This window comes from Eptatretus burgeri, chromosome 2 (assembly GCF_056783735.1).
Source record: "Eptatretus burgeri isolate ZD-2024b chromosome 2, Ebu_testis_v1, whole genome shotgun sequence".
Classification (NCBI taxonomy): Eukaryota; Metazoa; Chordata; class Myxini; order Myxiniformes; family Myxinidae; genus Eptatretus; species Eptatretus burgeri.
The window spans coordinates 149,049,313-149,069,597 of record NC_140962.1 but is presented as its reverse complement, the minus strand read 5'-3'; the positions used below and the strand labels follow the sequence as shown (position 1 = coordinate 149,069,597).

The 20,285-nt window shown below is 42.1% G+C and overlaps 2 protein-coding genes across 3 annotated transcripts in view; one reads left to right on the top strand and one right to left on the bottom strand.

The window, feature by feature from the left end:
- Positions 1-20,285, top strand: part of LOC147033509 (E3 ubiquitin-protein ligase TRIM7-like) — a 1,095,521-nt gene that overhangs the window by 723,343 nt on the left and 351,893 nt on the right. The window lies entirely within an intron of this gene.
- LOC147033518 (E3 ubiquitin-protein ligase TRIM7-like) overlaps positions 1-20,285 on the bottom strand; it is a 207,795-nt gene that overhangs the window by 179,474 nt on the left and 8,036 nt on the right. For both annotated transcript variants that reach the window (XM_085855631.1, XM_085855640.1), the window contains exons 2-5: positions 15,459-16,061; positions 8,577-8,672; positions 417-439; positions 4-131 (exon numbers count right to left, since the gene is read on the bottom strand). In XM_085855631.1, the coding sequence (XP_085711757.1) occupies positions 4-131; positions 417-439; positions 8,577-8,672; positions 15,459-16,061 (850 nt within the window). The remainder of the gene's footprint in view (positions 1-3; positions 132-416; positions 440-8,576; positions 8,673-15,458; positions 16,062-20,285) is intronic.

The following is a 20,285-nucleotide window of genomic DNA, read 5'->3' as shown; positions in this document are numbered from 1 at the left end:
CACTCTGTATCTCCTTCAGAATGTTCTTGTATACTTTGACAAGCAAGTCTAGATTCTTCTCCTCCTGAGAGATTCCCAGCACCGTGGATGGTGCCATGCTCAGAGATCGAAACTGTAGCACCGACTCGAACCTGGGAAAGAAAAGGACAAAACACGATTTAAAGGATGTACTTGATCAGCATTTATTTTCTTCAAGGTCCATCGACTTCCTCACTCTCTGGTACTCATACACAATGCAGGACATAGAATCATCATTTGGGGACGAGGAGGGACATAATTTGTGAATTTCATTTTTGGGGGGAAGGAGGAAACAATAATTCAGTAAAGGAATTAAAACATAAATAATTTTGGAAGTTTTAAAAGAGTAAAAACATCATGATGTGCCGGACACGTGATGGACACAATCACCGTCCTACCTTTTTAGAAGATCCGTGTGACCCTAAAAAGCAACAAAACGAAATAAATGGTTAATTCAAAATTTCTGAATCATTTAAACTTTCATTTCATTTATATAAGTAGAGTCTATAACTTCTATAAATGTGTACACGTCCACTTCATTCGTTCTTCATGTCTATAAATTCTATAAATAAGTTAAATCTATAAATTCTATAAATAAGTTAAAGATTAACAACTGACAGATTCCTCTGAAATGTAGCAATCATACACAAAACCTTTTGGAACATGAGTAAATATCCGCTCCCTCCGGGAACATGAATCGGTGAGGAAATAACCTGAGCTGTGAAACAAAGTAATTATTTGAGAGATTCGGGGATGTTTTCAGGTATTTTTTTTCAGTATTCAACTTTCCAATTTCAGTCAGAATTTCAGAATGGTCCTTCCAGATGTGTGAAAATCTTAAGTTGCTCACCCTCATCCTCAAAATTAGAGGGCAGGGTTGGGGCAGGGTTTGTGGCCATGACCCTACCCCACCTTGGGTACCCCCAGCATGTATGAAACAATTTAAAAAGATTAGCCCAGCCGATTTTTTTTCTATGATTTTTCAAACGTTCACACACACAGATAATTGCCTCATCGTATATGGTAGGTTGTTTACAAGGAAACACACCTGGAGAAAGGAAATGTCATCAAACTCCTGGAATGCTTTTTTTTTTTAAACACCATGGTCGAGGCTCGTGTAAGAACTAACACACAGAACATATAACAAGGCAGGAGACAAGATGGATGAGGGAAGGAAGCACAAAACAGTGGGGAACAGATTGTTGGGAAAGGAGAAGCAGCATGTTCAGTGTAGAGTGACCTGGTCAAAATCCAAGTATTGATGATCAGAAATCAAACCATTGGAGAAGAGGACGGATTTGATGTCGGAAGCGATGATGGATTCCATAACCTTGCTGATGATTGGGAGCAGCCTGATTGTTCTGTCATTGTCAGGATCTGCTTTTGCCCCTTTTTTATGCAGGGCAGTGATGTCTGCCGATTTCCAAGTAGAATGCAGATGACCTTGAGCAAATGAGGGGGTGAATAGAACAGAGAGAGGGTGAGCAAGAGCAGAAGAGCAGGTTTTTAAAACACGTGGGCTGATGCCGTCTGGACCGGCTGCAGAATCTGAGTCGAGGTTTGACAGCAAGATCTCCACTTTGTCAGGAGAAAAGGACAGATTCCAGGGACAGTTGGGTATGACTGGGTAAGGTGGGTATATGAAGCGATGGGTTTCGGACACAAGATTTTGAAGCAAACAAATTTGATGCAAAAGTTTAGGCATTCAGCCTTTTCACATGCAGTATCAGCAGCGTGGCCATTTGAGGTAAGGGAGGGGATGGAGGGGGAACAAACACCAGAAACAGATTTGATTAGATGCCACCAGGATTTTGAGGAGGGAGACAGCTTTGAGAGGTCAGACTTGAGATTAGAAAGATGTATCCTGGCTCTCCTAAGGGTAAATCCACACTTTTTCCGAGATTTAAGGAAGGAACTGAGATTACCCTCAGTTGGATTTGCCTTCCATGTGGCAAAGGCAAGGTGTTTCAGGACAACTGCCTCACCACAAGCTTCAGTGTACCATGGACGGGAGGATGGCTAGGACAACTGAAGACGAGAGGGGATAAATCTGTGCATGAGAGAGAGAGAGCAAATAAAAAAAAAAATAAAAAAAAAATCGATGCATGAGCAAATTTCTTTGAAAAAATTCCCAGGATGGGTTGATGTTGGAGAGAGTAGAAAAGGAAGACTAGTCTAGAAATTTAATGGATGCTTGAAGAGCCTACCAGTCAGCCTGAGTAAAATGCTAGACTCATCAGCACTGAGGTGGTTCTCTACTAACGGCCAGAGAGATGTCTCCTTTGATAAGGATATGGTCAGATGAACCAATTGGAGCAGAAAAGAACAGCAGACATTTTCTGGGAAATTGGTAAAAATCAAATCCAGAAGAGAAGGAGTAGCATTTGCTGAGATCAGTGTCAGGAAGTTGACAGATTTGTGTCAGTCCCATTGAATCAGAGAAATCCTTTGCCGAAGGTGAGAGGTACCCACACCCAACCTGGGTCACATGATGGCAATTGAAGTCACCACATATGAGGAAGACAGAGAGTGCTGTTTTTTATAGTGGATTTTACTTGTGGGAGAGATTCAATCTGCTTCTCCATCTCCTTCCCAAGCAGCGAAAGCTTCTCCTTTTAGACAGGTCCAGATTTCAAGATTTGTGCTTCATAAAAAAGTGTTGTTTCGGACTAAAAGTCGGAAAACAAGTTTTTTATGGTAATTTGAGGGTACAGAATTCAAAAAAATTGTTTGCCAGGCTGAATTTTGGGGCTTTGACCCTCAAATTAAAAAAAAATGGCTTCCATTTTTACCATATTTTGCACTATAGCACGGCTTATATGTATCACAGGAGGTTAAAAATTGTGACAATAACTATGTTTGTGATACTGATGTTTCCAGATATACTGTTACCTAAGTTATGACTGGTTTGGTTTGCATGCCATCTTGAATTCCAAGATGGCCACCAAAATTTAGCCCAATACAGTAATAAATGAGCCCAGCCTATAGGAATAAGCAATCGAGGAAGTTGAAAAGTGTATGGTAATACACAGCAGGTTTGTGATACCAAGGATTCCAATATGTTGTGTAAATCTAAGTTATAACCAGTTTGGCTTGCTCGCCATTTTGAATTCCAAGATGGCCGTCATTTCTTGCCTTCTTCGTATTGAATGTAATTAGGCCAAAGATTCAGATTATCAAACATCTATACCGTATATACATAATTGACATACATGAATACACAACCAAACACATCTACACATCACACACCATCCACATCACTAGCCACCCCCCTACCCACCCCCTCACAGACTCCACACATACACACACACACACACACACACACACACACACACACACACACACACACACACACACACACACACACACACACACACACACACGTAAAACATTACTTAATTTCTGCTTAAGTTATATTGATTATAATAGTTTAAAAATTGACATTACAAATGACATGTTTGATAATTTTTGATTTTTTATAATGTAAAGCCAGTGGTCATGCTGAAATCAATGGCTTGAATCTGTTTTTACATCTGAATTATTGTGATGCTTGATAAATGAAGTAAGTTTATTTTAATTATGATACTGTTATTTTACAAACAACACACAAGATGAAATATGAAATTCCAAGGGTATTTAAAGAGAATTATAATTAGAGCCATCTAACTTGATGTTAATCAATATTTAACGACAAACTAATTTTCCTTCTATCACTACAGATATGTGACACCCCCACGAGATCATGGATGCGTTAGTTAACTTGAAGAGATCCACCCCAGTAAGTTTCCCTCAATCTGTGCATAATATGTCAAGAAGAGAGACGAGACATCCTGTACGATGCATCAGAAAAAAGCCTGGGCACATTGTCGAAGATTACGCACGAACGACAAAAGTTACAAGATGTCAAGTACAAGGATACCGTTGATAGACTCTTGAAGGTCCTGAATGAAGACTCCAAAAAGGAGATCCATTGGCACAAAACGTGCTATGCTACATACACAAGCAAAGAAAGACTTAGGAGACTTAAGAATGCATCCTTGAAAGAGAGTGGTCCCAATTCTTCTTCTGACTCTCCATCAACATCAAGACCAGCACAATCCCAGCCTTCATGCCAGAATCAATGTGGTAGTGCGCAGCCCACCAATTGGGAATTATGCTTGATCTGTCAACAGAAAAAGGCCAAGCAGAAGTTAATTTCCATAACATCCTTTAACAAGAGCCAAGAAATATTGGAAGCTGCAAAATTTGACCAAGAAATGAGTGTTTGTGTTGCAGCCATCAGTGACCTTATTGCAGCAGAAGGAAAGTATCATCTCTCCTGCTATGTTCAGTTTATCAGAAGGACATCCCAAACCAAAGATAACTCTCAGCATACAGATATTGCGATGATTTGGCTCTGCAACGAGCTGCAGTACTCTGCTTGCTGACCATGACCATATATTAGAGCGAAGGGAAGTGGGGAACCGCTATCGTACCATTGACAAATAATCCAATTTGGATATTCCACCCTCATTTACCAGTCAAATGGGCACATTCAAGGATAAGTTGGCTCCTCAGAGTTCAACATTCTACGAAGTAATTGTACTCCATGACAATGCACCGAGTGAGCGACGTTCTGTTCTGGGTCCATTGAAGTTTGGCCACATACCTGTTTCAAAGATGACACAAACAGATGAAGAAGCAGCAGCTACACTCACCATTCCTACCTACCAACCACAAGAAGAAGATGAGTTCCTGTCTATGATCCACGTTGCCCTCAAGCTTAGAAGTGACATCCTTTCACACCCAGCTTATGAAGGATTTAATGTCAGTGAAGAGGAGGAGAGGAGATTGGAACCATACTCTGTGCAGAGTGTTGGTGCTGCCTTAGCAGTCTCCTTGACTATTGGGCACAATCCTGGACGGGTCGCCACTCCGACACAGTATACCAGCATGCTGGCTCTCATTTTACCGACCTCGGAAGGATGACAGGTGGAGTTAACCCCACCTGGTATTAATTCAGCAGCTGAGCGGGATTTGAACTCAGGACCGTAGGATCCAAAGCTCGCCACCCTAACCATTAAGCTAACATCAGGCATAGTGAAGAGGAAGCTATTAAATGTGTTCCAGATAGTTTGTACATGCTTCTTAACCTAATGATAGGTGTCATCATTTTATACATAAGTGTTATATATGCCTATGGGCTGATTAAAGCATTAGGTGAACAATGGTGGCCATCTTGGAATTCAAGATGGCAGATAAACCAAACTAGATACAACTGAGGTGACAACATATTTGGAATCCTTGGTATCACAAACATCAGTATTGCCACCATTTTAAAACTTCAATAATGCTTAGAAGTCGAGTTATAAGGCAAAAAAGATGAAAAATGGTGGCCATTTTGTTGTTTTTATTTTAAATCTGAGGGTCAAAATCTCAAAATTCAGCCTGCCAAACAATTTTTTTGAATTCAACTCCCTCAAATTATCCTAAAAGAAACTTGTTTGCCCACTTTTAACATGAAATGCCTACAACATTCTATTTTTCTCAAATCTGGACCTGTCTATTTTGTCTTTTGTTGACACGTCTCTTCACCAGATCCACGGCTTCATCCACAAATTGGAACAACTGCCTTCTCTTTCCCTCCAGCTTGTCCATGGTATCTCTGTCTGAGCACTGGGAGGAATTGTTGTTTGAATTTAGTTCAAAGTCAAAAATAAAAACTTTCAGAGAAAATGTGAAAAACCTACAAAAAGTAAAATGATTTGTGACCGTAAAGGGTTAAAACGACTCAATCCAGGATTGGGTTTATAAAGAACGAATGAAGTAGATGTGTACACTCTTGCGTAAAACCGTTATTAGATAGACAAATCGTTGGATGAACAATAGGATTTACAAACAACCTTCAAGATTCAAAAACCCAGAATTGGTGGAATGAACAGAACGTTGATTGAAGTCCATACCAGTCAGTCCTCGCTTAACATCATTTCATTTTGAAGTCGTTGATCTCTTGGAGAAAATACTTGTTTAAAGTCGTTCACCATTCCGTTATAAAGTAGTCTTACCTCCAATTTAGGACCAAACTAACGGTTTTCCTAATTTTAATAAAGCTCCAGAATAAACCATACGGATACCGTAAATACCGGTGTATCGGCTGTACCGTAAATACTGGTGTATAACCCCACCCAGTGCTACAGTATAGACCTTATACATATACATCAATATCATCAGTGGTTGCATCACCCTCTCCGATCTCAGGTGTTTGACAAGTACTAATTCACCTGATGAACTGCCACATATTGAGAAATTAAACTGATGGAAACATCCTCACGTGCATTGATAACATCGGTGGGTCCTGGGCTGATGTTACTCAGGTGTACAAGAATGGTGTGTGGAGGAATTTGTGGCCTGAATGTGTCAACGACTTGAAAGGATTTAAAGATATTGTCCCCACTATGAAGGAAGTTACCCTCGGCTTGGCCAATAAAGCGGGTTTTGATGAAGTGGAAGAAGCCGACGTTACACAACTGCTAACCAATGAAGATCTGAAGCAATGATTGATGATGATAAAAAAAGCAACAAGACATGATGATATTCAATTATCTATTTAAAATATATAAAACGTACACTTTATACGTAAATGTCTTTTGGCTGACGATAAAAATTTTTCCCTGGAATCCAAATCCCCCCACCATTGGATTTGCTTAAAGTCATTTCAGTTAAAGTTGCACTAGTCAAGAACTTAACTTCAACGTTAAGCGAGGATGAACTGTTTCTGAACCACAGGTCAGAAGAAAGGAAAAGGTGACATTTCAGATGTTAACCCTTCGGTGAAAACAAAAGATATTTTCCCTCTTTTGCTCCAACGACGGGTTAATAACTGAAACATCATCTTCTCTTTGCATCCCACAGTAGTTAGAAAACGTCAACCAACATTCTGTGGATTCCATTCACTGATCTTCCTCTCTGCTGATGCAGAACGACACTACTCTTCACGAAGAAGACTAATTTTCCATTCTGTAAAGAAATATAATCAATGATCATTACACGACATCAGAACTTCACTGATGCTTTTGTTAAGTAAAGAGGACAAAAGACGTGCATTCTGGAAGGTGGTTAAATTTTCCCCAAAAAGTACCGTATTTGCATAATTTACTCCCATTCCTAAGACCTGTTGGCCCATGACCATCTGGGCCCAAGTTCCACCACTTTGGTTCAGAATCAATTAAATAAATTAGTGTCACTTCTGATTCTGATGTCCCATACTGTTAATGAGCACAGATCCCGTCAAAACATTTTCATGGCAAGGGTTGTACAGGGTGGTTTGCCGTTGCCTTCCCAGCAATAGTTTGGGCACTAATTTGGAATTTGTCTTGTGTGCCGGTGATAGCTTGACAACTCTTCACGAAAAACACTGTGGGATCTTTAACATCCACCACCTAATGCTGGCAGACGGTACGCCCAGTTTAACGTCCATCCGAGGGACGGTACACACATTGATGAATCGCCTGCCTGTGAAACACTGGGATGACAGTTTATAGCTGGGTCAGGATTCAAACCCAAGCAACTCAGATTAGAGGCAAGTGTGCGAACCTCTAGGCAATCATGCCAACCCCATTATTACTTATCAAACTAGAGGGGCAACACTTGGTAGAGTGCAAAACCTCCGCCGCCAATACTGCTGGGTCACTCAAGTGAACCTGATATCCTATTCATTCAATTTGATGTCAACAGTGCTCACAGAGTTATAGTTTGCAACTTTCCCTTTTACATACTCAATTCATTCGTCATAACTGGATTCCTTGAGACAGAAATTGATTTTATGTGGGTATATCCACCTGAAGTTCCAAAATCAGCCGCAATTATAATTTTGGCATGTTTTTTTTTGTTGGAAATCACTTAAAACATGTAGAAATGCAAAAAAAAGAAATCGAAATTTTGTTGAAAAAAAAAGTTGCAAAATTTTGTTTTTTTTTCTTTTTTTCTCTAACAATTTTTTTTTTGGGGGGGGGGGTTGAAAATCACTTAAAACATGTAGAAATGCAAAAACAAAAATTCAAATATTTTTTCAAAATGGCCGCCATAGCGGCCATATTGGACTTTGGACCAAGTCCAAAATCGAATGGCATGATCCTTGGACCATACCTAATCCCCCCACAAAGTTTCGTCGAAATCCGTCGAAGAGTTTTTCCGTAATCGTGTTCACAAACAAACAAACAAACAGACAGGGGTGAAAACAGTAACCTCCGTCCATCTTCGATGGTGGACGTTAATAATAATAATTTAAACAACAATAACAAAGCACTTTAAGAAGAAAACTGAAACATTTGTTCATTTGGATAAAATAAAATTAGACCAAAGTGGTGATTGAGTGAAAGATGGCAGATAAACATGGGTGGGTCATGGGTGGAGGTGGTTCGTGGCCCGTGTGGCGTGTGGAAATGTGTCGAGGTGGTCGGAGATTCTCACAAGATGATGTAATCAGTGATGAAGTAACTGGACACCAAAGGTAGAACATTATCCTTTTCCAAATCAAAATTTTCTTGTTTCAATGAAAGCCATTCCATGGTGTTTCCCACCTGTGTTTGCACAAACTTCTGCTGCAGCTCCTGGAGTTCGGCTTCAAGGTCCTCCATCGAGTTTGCTGCTTGAGGATACTTTTCAGCCAAGACATCCTGCACAGGACGAGGAAGCAGCAACAGAGAATTGAGGACAATTTGGTGAAATGATTCGGCAAACTCTGTGGATAACAATTTCAAATGTATTTGTGAGAAATAGCGGTGAAGATTGAGGAAAGTTATTGTTTCAAAGTTGGTAATCATCTCATTTCTTTAGCTCTAGATGTGCATCATTCTGTCCAGTTAAACGAGCAGACACAGCGGTGCCTTGGTGGTTTCCTGAAGATAGTAAGAGAGACAAAGAATTACAAGAGCCCATGATGTGAGGAATCAAACGAGCTGTGGAAGAGAAGGGAAGGTGGAGCTGATCAAGAAATCGAGGGTTCCCAATGGTGGGTTTGGCTTTGTCAGAGGAAATGGCAAGCTGTGTTTTGGGAATTTAGCAGAGAATAGGAGACATACAGGAAATATAGGTTGGGAACCCCATAGATAGGCTAAGTCCTGAAGTGGCACAAAAAGGTCTTTAGTGCCTGGACTGTTGTTTGAGGACCAATGACAAAGTCAGTGGAATGATGGTAGAAGAAGCCAGAAATCATGAGCTAGTTGGGGTGGGAGGATCCGTGATGTGGCATCACAAACAAGGTGATGTAGCAATTATCTTGGAAGCATACTGAAGCATGTATGGAAGGGAGAGGTAACCCCACCTCCCTCCCCTCAATCCCACCGCCACTCCCCAGTTGTACTGTGAACAAATGTAGGCCAAATCCAACAGAGATAGAGTAACTGACCAAGTGTCCAACAGACATCCCACCTTATAACAAACACCCTGATTTATTGCTTTCTATTCATATTTTAGTGTTGGTGGCCAGTGTATGAATGTGTAGAGGTGGGGTGAGTTGCTCACAAGATGATGTAATTCGGGATGAAGTAACTGACACCAAAGGTAGAACATCATTTTACACAGTTAATCACACCTGGTTAGGTGTGACTGGACCTCGGGCAATTGTGTCGCTGCAGCCCCAAACCCACCAGGCTCATTCACAGTCGTGATCCCATTCACCATTTTTCCCTTCAGATGTAGTGATGTAGTAGTGATGCAGTTTTTCTTAATTTTCATGGAATTCTTTCAAGTTATAAAAATTTTGAGTAGTCAGGGCACCTTCCCCATTATAAAATGCAGGAGATTCATGTTTAAACCAAGTCCTGAGCTGTTTGTGGTGAGGATGTTGAGGTCACAGAGAGATTCACTTACCTTGGCAGTGATATTCATGTCTCTGCTGGCTGTGAGCCAGAGGTCAATAGACATTTGGGTCGGACCTGGGGAGTCATGGATTCACTGGATCATGGGGGGTGATGCTGCCATAACCTGAGCAGGAGGACGAAAGTCCGAGTGTTCAGGTCCTTGGTGCTTCCAGTCTTTCTCTTTGGGTGTGAGACTTGGACTCTGACCAGGGATCTGAGACGGAGACTTAATTCCTTTGGTACCAGGTCCCTTCGGAGAATCCTTGGCTATAGCTGTTCAGACTTCGTGTCCAACGAGCGGTTACTGAGACTTCTTCTTCCTCTTTCGGCTTGCTCCCGCTAGGGGTCGCCACAGCGGACCAACTGTCTCCATTTTGCTCTATCCTCCACATCTTCCATTGACACTCCAACCACCCGCATGTCCGCCCTCACCGCATCCATGAACCTCTTCTTTGGCCTTCCTCTTCTCCTCCTGCCTGGCGGCTCCATCTTCAACATCCTTCTCCCGATATACTCCGTTTCCCTCCTGTGCACATGTCCAAACCATCGCAATCTCGCCTCTCTCACTTTGTCTCCAAACCGTCCTACCTGCGCTGTCCCTCTAATACACTCATTTCTTATCCTATCCATCCTCGTCACTCCCAACGAGAATCGCAGCATCTTTAACTCTGCCACCTCCAGCTCTGCTTCCTGTCTTTTTGTTAGCGCCACCGCCTCCAAACCATACAACATAGCTGGTCTCACTACCGTCTTGTATACTTTCCCCTTCACTCTTGCAGCTACCCTTCTGTCACAAATCACTCCTGCAACTCTTCTCCACCCACTCCATCCTGCCTGCACTCTCTTTTCACTTCTCTCCCACACTCTCCGTTACTTTGGACAGTTGATCCCAAGTATTTAAACCAATCCACCTTCCCCACCTCAACTCCTTGCAACCGCACCATACCAACACCCTCCCTCTCATTTACGCACATGTACTCCGTCTTTCTCCTACTGACTAACATTCCCCTTCTCTCCAGTGCGTACCTCCACCTCTCAAGGCTCGATTCAGCCTGCTCCCTACTCTCCTACAGATCATGATGTCATCCGCGAACATCATGGTCCATGGAGACTCCAGTCTGATCTCGTCCGTCAACCTGTCCATCACCATTGCAAACAGGAAAGGGCTCAGAGTCGATCCTTGGTGCAATCCCACTTTAACCTTAAACCGGTCCGTCATTCCTACCGCACACCTCACCGCTGTCACACTGTCCTCATACATATCCTGCACGATCCTCACATACTTCTCCACCACTCCCGACTTCCTCATACAATGCCACAACTCCTCTCTTGGCACCCTATCATAAGCTTTCTCTAAATCCACAAACACACAATGCAACTCTTTCTGGCCTTCCCTATACTTCTCCATCAACATTCTCAAAGCAAACATCGCATCAGTGGTGCTCTTTCCTGGCATAAACCCATATTGCTGCTCACAGATCGTCACCTCTCCTCTCAACCGAGCTTCCACTACTCTTTCCCACAACTTCATGGTGTGGCTTAACAACTTTATCCCTCTGTAATTTCCACAGCTCTGCACATCACCCTTATTCTTGAAAATCGGAATCAGTACACTTAATCTCCACTCCTCCGGCATCCTCTCACTTTCCAAGACTTTATTAAACAATCTGGTTAACAACCCCACTGCCATCTCTCCTAAGCACTTCCATGCCTCCACTGGTATACCATCTGGGCCAACCGCCTTTCCACTTTTCATCTTCTTCATAGCAGTCCTCACTTCATCCTTACTGATCCACCCCACTTCCAGATTCACTATCTCCACCTCTTCCAACCTTCTCTCTCTCTCATTTTCTTCATTCATCAGCTCCTCAAAGTACTCCATCCACCTTCTCAACACACTCTCCTCGCTCGTCAGCACATTCCCATTTGCGTCCTTTATCACCCGAACCTGCAGCACATCCTTCCCAGCTCGGTCCCTCTGTCTTGCCAATCGGTATAAATCCTTTTCCCCCTTCTTTTGTATCCAACTTCTCATACAGCTCGTCATATGCCTTTTCCTTGGCCTTTGCCACCTCTCTCTTTATGCTTTTCGACGCCACTCCTTGTACTCCTGCCGACTTTCTTCATCTCTCTGACTATCCCACTTCTTTTTAGCCAACCCCTTCTTCCTTATACTTTCCTGTACTTCCTCATTCCACCACCAAGTCTCCTTATCTTCCTTCCTCTGTCCAGATGTCACACCAAGTACCTTCCTAGCTATCTCCCTCACAACTTCTGCTGTCGTTGCCCAATCATCCCACCCATCTTTACCACCATCCAACGCCTGTCTCACCTCCTCCCTAAATTTCACGCAACAGTCTTCCTCCTTCAGCTTCCACCATCTGGTCCTTGGAGCGGTTACTGAGACTCAAATGAGATTTGTTACCTGCATGGTCAGTGAGCGTCAGCTGCGGCTGTATGGACATGTGGCTCGCTTTCCTGACGCTGATCCTGCTCACCAGATTCTCTCAACGAGGGAGCCTCATGAGTGGAGGAGGCCAATGGGCCGACCACATGCCTCGTGGTTGCAGCATGTTGATCAGCATCTCAAGATGGGGATGGGCCTGGCATCTGCCTGGGGGATGGCCAGATGGAGGCCCCTGGAGTACTGGCGGAAAGTGGACGCAGCGACGTGCTGCTCTGGTGCATGCTCCCATACCTGACCTGACCTGACCTGAGCGAAAACCAATTTTAAGTTTGGCTGCCTGAAAATAATAAGAATAGCAATAAGAAAAATAAATAGAATTTCAAACCAATATTTTGGATCCATCAGTTTTGGAGCTCAGCAAAGCTGCACAAATGTTGAATGAGTGTAATTGGATGTGAAATCCTCCACAAATGACTGTTATTGGATTCGCTATATATGCTAGATATCCCTTATTGTCAGGTTTTCCGGCTGCGGCTGTGTCTGTGTCTGTGTCTGTGTCTGTGTCTGTGTCTGTGTCTGTGTCTGTGTCTGTGTCTGTGTCTGTGTCTGTGTCTGTGTCTGTGTCTGTGTGTGTGCAACGTGAGGCTCCACAGCACGAACCAGCGAACCAATTTCGATGAAACTTTGCCAAGAGGTGCAATATATACTGGGAATGTGCGCATTTGAATGTCGTTGCCTAGCAACCACCCGTTGCTGTGTCGCGACCGAAAAACTGCGTACAGTATTTTCAATACTTGTCCTTCAGTTTTGAATGTAGAGAAACGAGACTTTGGAATTAAACACTTCGAGATATTTAGAAAATTTTACTCGAGCCGATTTTTGATTGAGGTTTCATTTTTCAAATGGTCGTCCTTCAAAAATCGGGTGTCTATTTGCAGTCATTTAAGGTGTGTATACAGTGTTTGTTAGAAACTACAACGTCGTTCCACCTTCGATCTCTCCTCGATCCAAACGTTATTGACCAAAGTGAAAAGGATTCAAAATAAATGCAATCACCGGCATTTCTGTCGTTGTGTATTTCTAATAATATAATGTTTATTTATTTACTGAAAACAATTCCACGGTCCACACATCACCTTCAATTATTTATTCATTTACCGAAAACAATTCCAAGATCCACACACCACCTTTAATTATTTATTTATTTACTGAAAACGATTCCACGACCCACACATCACCTTAAATTATTTATTCATTTACCGAAAACAATTCCACGATCCACACACCACCTTTAATTATTTATTTATTTACCGAAAACAATTCCACGATCCACACACCACCTTTAATTATTTATTTATTTACCGAAAACGATTCCACGATCCACACACCACCTTCAATTATTTATTTGTTTACAGAAAATTCCACGACCCACACACCACCTCCAATTATTTATTTATTTATTTACAGAAAACGATTCCACGACCCACACACCACATTCAATTACTTATTTATTTACCGAAAACGATTCCACGACCCACACACCACATTCACTTACTTATTTATTTACCGAAAACGATTCCACGACCCACACACCACCTTCAATTATTATCTTGCCAAAACGAAGTTTTTGCAAGATATGTTAGTCAGCTTGTATGTTTTTTCTGTTTGTTTGTTTGTTTGTCTGTAATCACATATAAAAAATTCTGCAGAGCACAGTTATCATTGGAAATTTTTGTAACTTCGCATATCAGAGGCCTATAGAGGTCCCTTTCAGTGCACAAAATTTTGAAGGTCAAGGTCAAAGGTCAAGGTCACTTTGTCGCAAATCAGGGGAGTCGACGAAACCCTTATTTTTTGAGTAATTTCGATCGGATCGTCTTCAAACTTCATGTGAATATAGTTCATGGTCTGGCACTCAGTTGATTAAATGTTTGGTGGCGATTGGCCTTGACCTTCATGGTTAGCACCTAAGGTCAAACATATTTGACCTCAAGGTCAAATTTTCAAGTTTTAGGAACCATATCGTGTAGTACCTCAAATTGAACACCTCGATGAGTGCTTTCTAGATATGTCAAGCTTGAGACATTATGATGTCATTTGGTGATGTTATGAGGCAAAAGCATATTTTTCATGGTTACTCTGTAGAACAATTCTCATCGGAATCTCTCGTAGGCAGATATTCATCAAGAAGTCGCTCCTGGTGGATAGCAGCTCTGTTCACCTCAGTGTGACCTTAAAGAAGTCACACGTGGTCACCTTTTGGCAAGATACGGGTCACCCTGCGGGTGACATTGGTTTGTTTATTTATTTATTTACTGAAAACGATTCCACGACCCACACACCACCTTCAATTATTTATTTATTTACCGAAAACGATTCCACGACCCACACACCACCTTTAACTATTTATTTATTTACCGAAAACGATTCCACGACCCACACACCACATTCAATTACTTATTTATTTAACAAAAACGATTCCACGACCCACACAACACCTCCAATTATTTTTAATTTAAAGTGGGAGTGGCGTAGGAAAGTGGGCGTGGCTTATGAAAATATTGTGTGGCTCAGGAGGTGTGGTCAAACAAGAGCATTGAGAGAAGTTTATCATGTTTTCCGTCTGTGTGTTTTTGTGTGTGTGTGTGTGTGTGTGTGTGTGTGTGTGTGTGTGTGTGTGTGTGTGTGTGTGTGTGTGTGTGTGTGTGTGTGTGTGTGTGTGTCTGCCACGTGAGGCTCCACAGCACAAACCAGCAAACGGATTATTTTTCAAATGGTAGTCCTTCAAAAATAGGGTGTCTATTTACCATCATTTTTTATGAGGAGTGCCAGTTGGCAAAATACGCAATCGGAAAAATCTTTCCAGGCAGAGGAACAATTGTATGTGAATTGTGAACCAATAAGTCTTGGCAATGAATCTTCGTCGGTGGATCGGTCAGAATGAAAAGCATCGTATCCAGCGCTTCAATCTGAGCGAATACCTCGTCGCCTACCGGCTTGTCTACTTTATAGGTTTGTATATTGGTAAATTTTTTTGGAGGATTTGTGTTGTATGAAATCTATGGAGTGTCTGTGCCATCCCTCTATACTGTAGGTAGTCTCATGACTTCCTACTTCTGGATATCGTATGGATAGGATGTATACAAAACATTCTCGTATATGATATATACAAAACACTGTTTGCACTTACGTACCTTCAGTTCAGTTTGAGTAAACTCTAAAGGAACGAATTTGTGATCCCGATGTTCTTCAGCCATGCACATCAAGCACAGGAAGCTCTCATCATCCTTGCAATACAGATGAATTGGTTTGCCATGATTTGTGCATCTCAGCTCCTCCACGTTCATTCCCGGCTCCACCAGTTTGTGCCCCTTCTCTTGGTGGGGTTTCACGTGTCTGTCACAGCATAAGATCTCACATGGTACACACCTCTTGGATGCCTTTCGATCACAAACCTCACAAAGACTCCCAGTGCCTCCTGAGTTCATTCCCTTCTTCACATTCACAATCTTTTCCACCAAGTAGGCAATGGTCACATTCTTCTTGAGTTTTGGTTTTTGTGGAAAAACCTCACGGCAATTTGGACAAACACAATATGTGTCTTCATCCCTGCTCTCCCAGTATTTTTCTATGCAGTCACAACAAAACGAGTGGCCGCATGGCAAACCAACAGGCTCCTCATAGATGTCAAGGCACACTGAGCAGTTGAGTTCATCCAAATTATCTCCAATATCAGGAGAAGAAGACGCCATCTCCTTGAGGTCAGAGAAGATGAAGAAGCAGAGTTGAATTGAAACCTGCAAATAGAGATTCAAAATAAGAAAAACTTTAAATGTTGAAACAGCAAGAACATTCACATAAATAACTAGAACAGCACTCGGTAGACAGAGCATATACAGTCTGCCAGGCCGAACAGTTCACATTTTGCATCCCATTGATAGGCCGGTTCTGCATCCGGACCTGAACCAACATCGATTCAGCTTGTACTTGTCACCGATACAACTCATCCACCAAGTTTTGTCATAATCCGTCCAAAACTTGATAAAATATCGTGCTATATATCGTTTTTGGCTCCAACTCTCAATGGTGAAGAAAGTCTGGTGTTGGCTTAACTTTTGAGGTAGCTGAATTAAGAACTTAGGATCTGGAGTTAGAGCCCCTGCCTCACCGTTGAATTAACACCAGGTGGGTTGACGATGTGTGGACCAGGAAGTAGTACCTTCTTTAGTGAGACATCACGATACGAAGCATTGTTGTCAAACACCACACGAATATTGTGGGATCAATCTCGGATCTGTATTTCCGAATTGAGTGAAAAATGTTTTTGGGGCCAAGTGGGGTCAATCTTGGATCTGTATTTTTAAAATGAGTGAAAAATGTTTTTTTTTAAGTTCACTTATTATAAGAAAGTATATATTAGCCCATGCTCACGAAGCGAATAGCGGGGTTAAGCAATTGATTGCGTACGTCGAACGTACATATCTGCATTTTGTTATTCCCTAACCACTGCACAGATCGACAATTTTTATCATAGATGGCTCCTGTCTCATGGAAAACGAGAAGGGCACTTGGTAGAGCGCATACCTCTGCCACACAATGCCTGATCCAGTAGAACATATCAGGTCAAATAAATATTTGAAATATCATGCTATATATCTCGTTTTTGTCCCCATCTCTCATTGGTGAAGAATCACTTAAAAAAATTAAATAATTCTCGTATCCCAATATGGATTCGGATATTCACCAAAGTAGAATGAATTTGTCCTTGTGACACAGCCAACCTGTCTACCAAGTTCCATCCAAATCGGTCCATAGTTGTTTTTTGAGATATCGTGCTATATATAAGTTTAGCCCTTTCTCTCAATGGTCAAGAATCACCAAAAAAATTATCGGATCTGGATTTGGATCTTCACCAAAATCGAATCAATTCTTCCTTGTCCGACACCCATTGTATCCACCAAATTTCGTCCGAATTCGTCAATAACTTTTTGAGATATCGTGCTATGTGTCGTGTTTGGCCCTATCTCTCAATGGTGAAGAATCATTAAAAAAAATTCTCGTAGCCGGATCCAGATCTTCACCAAAATCTAATCAGTTTGTCCTCGTCACACACTCAACCTGCTCAGCAAATTTCATTTGAATCCGTCGACAATTTTTTTGAGATATTCTGCATACAAACAAACAGACAAACAAAGACAGGGTTCGGTGGCGGAGGTAATAAGTGTGATTTTAAGCAGGGAAGCCACTTCAATATTTGACTATTTCCATCTGTCTGTCCATCTATTGAAAAATGAAGAAGAAGAACCCAACATAGTATTACGATGAAAAATGGACCCTTTTACCTTTCAGTCGACTAAGACCCCATTCGACTTTTGAAGACCCTTTAAGACTCAAAATACTCAAAAGATGCAAAAGACCCTGAAGACTGAAAAGATCCCGAAGACCCAAAATACCCAGGAGACCCAAAAGACCCAGAGGACCCAAAAGACCCAGAGAGCCCAAAAGACCCAGATTTCTCTGCAGTTTTGAAGGAGCAGGAGTTGGGGACATTGAAGGAAGGGTAAATTACCCTTTTACCTTTGAGTCGACTAAGACCCCATTCGACTTTTGAAGACCCTTTAAGAGCCAAAATACTCAAAAGATGCAAAAGACCCTGAAGACCGAAAAGATCCCGAAGACCCAAAACACCCAGGAGACCCAAAAGACCCAGAGGACCCAAAAGACCCAGAGAGCCCAAAAGACCCAGATTTATCTGCAGTTTTGAAGGAGCAGGAGTTGGGGACATTGAAGGAAGGGTACATTACATCGTCTCGGGCCACGGTAGGAAGAAGTTGGTTGTGGTACACCGAGGAGCGAATGATTGAGGGAAAGTTTACTCAAAGCTTTTGAAAAATACATACAGGATATTGCGTTAGAAGTGGCTGAAAGCAAAGGGTCATGTGGTAATGTTTTCTGGGATTCTCACAAGATTAGGAAATGATGAAGAAATGAGCAGAGTGATATAGGTCAACCAACGGCTGGAAGAATTGTGCAGGAAGAAAGGTTTTGCATTTAAGAAGCAGTGGGAATCATTTTGAGGACAAAGGGAGTGTTTTCATAATGATGGCCATATGCTAAGTATGGCAGAAAGACAGGCAACAAAGTTTGCAGTGGGAATTGAGGAAGGAATTCAGGTGGAGGAGGTGGAGGTCGGGGAGCATTTCGAAGCAAGTGACCATAACATTGTGTGTGCAAAGATCCTGTTAAGTGTTGGAGTTCAGGATAGTAGGGTAAAGCTATTGGATTTCAGGAAGGCAAACTTTGAGGGTATGTGGAGAGAGTCGGGTGGTGTAGATTGGGAGAAACTAACAACAGGACAATCAGCATCAGAGGAGACACCTTCAAGGAGGAAATGTGTCAAGTGCAGTGTAAGTACATTCCAATGAGGTGTAAAACTAGAAGCAGAAAGAGACCAGGGTGGTTGAGCAGTGAGATAAGGAACGCTATTAAGGAGAAGCAGAACGCATTTATTCAATTTAAAATAACAGGACTGGAGTTAGATTTATATCACTATCGGAGTAAACAGAGGCAAGTGAAGAAAATAACTCAGCAAGCCAAAAGACGGAATGAGAAGGACATGGCTAAGAATATTAAACATAATAGCAAAGCTTTCTTTAAGTATATCAGGGGAAAGGAACAGGTTAGGACCAGTGTGGGCCCATTGAGGAATAGTGCAGGGAGAGTGGTTAGTGATGAAAGTGAGATGGCAGGCTTATTAAACAGGTATTTGCTTCAACTTTTCCACAAGAACAGTCGGGAGAATTGCCAATAGCTGAGAGTATCTCTTGAGGAGGTGAGAAAGGGCTTTTACAGAAGATACAGGTTAGAGTGGAGGAAATAAAGGAACAGCTAGGAAAGCTAAGAGTAGATACGGCCAAAAGAAGATAATGTCCAGATAATATGCACCTGAGTATTGATGGGGGTGGCTAAGCAGGTAAGCGAGATGTTAACGGATAATTTCAATAGCTCACTGGAGTCAGAACAGGTACAGTCAGAGGATTGCAGAGTCGCAAATGCAACTCCATTATTTAAGAAAGGATCCAGAGAATAATTGGGAAACTTTAGACCTGTTAGTTTGACTTCAGTTGTGGGGAAGGTGATGGAAACATTAATTAAAGACCAGATGAGGAACCATCTAAACAAATACAAACGAATTAAAGATAGACAGCCTGGGTTTACCAAAGGTATGATTTGGTGGATGAGGGAATGGCAGTGGACATAGTGTATCTTGACATTAAGAAGGCATTTGATAAGGTACCACATCGGAGGTTGTTAGCCAAGGTGAGGGCTTGTGGAGTGGCTGGTCAGGTAGCTAAATGGATTGCAAACTGGCTTAGTGATAGGAAGCAAAGAGTGGCTGTGAGTGGGAGGATGTCTTGCTGGGAGGATGAAAGTCACGGGGTACCTCAGGGATCAGTACTCGGACCATTACAAATTCATTATTTACATCAATGATTTGGATAATGGGGTAAAGAGCAAGCTTTCCAAATTTGCAGATGGTACAAAGCTTGGAGGTAAGGTGGATAGCAGAGGGAGTGGTGATCAGATACAGGAAAGTATTGATACTTGTACAGATTGGGCAAAAGATTGGCAGATGGAATTTAACCTGAGGAAGTGTAAGGTGTTGGGGATGGGAAAGAACAATGAAAATAGAGATTACAGGATGCAAGGGGTAATTTTGGAGCGTGTCACACAGAAGAAGGATAGACATGGGAGGTAAGCAGGCAGCACAATGCCAGGCAGCTATAGGTAAAGCAAATAGGGGTTTAGGTTGTATTCAGAGGGGGATCATTTATAAATCAAAAGAGGTGGTGTTAACATTGCACAGGAATTTAGTGAGGGCCACATGTAGAATATTGTGTGCAGTTTTGGTCACCACAATTCGGGAAGGACATAGCTGCATTGGAGAGGGATCAGCGCAGGCCCACTAGATCGATTCCGGGCCTAGCAGGACTCAGCTGTGAGGAGCGGTTGTCGGAGAC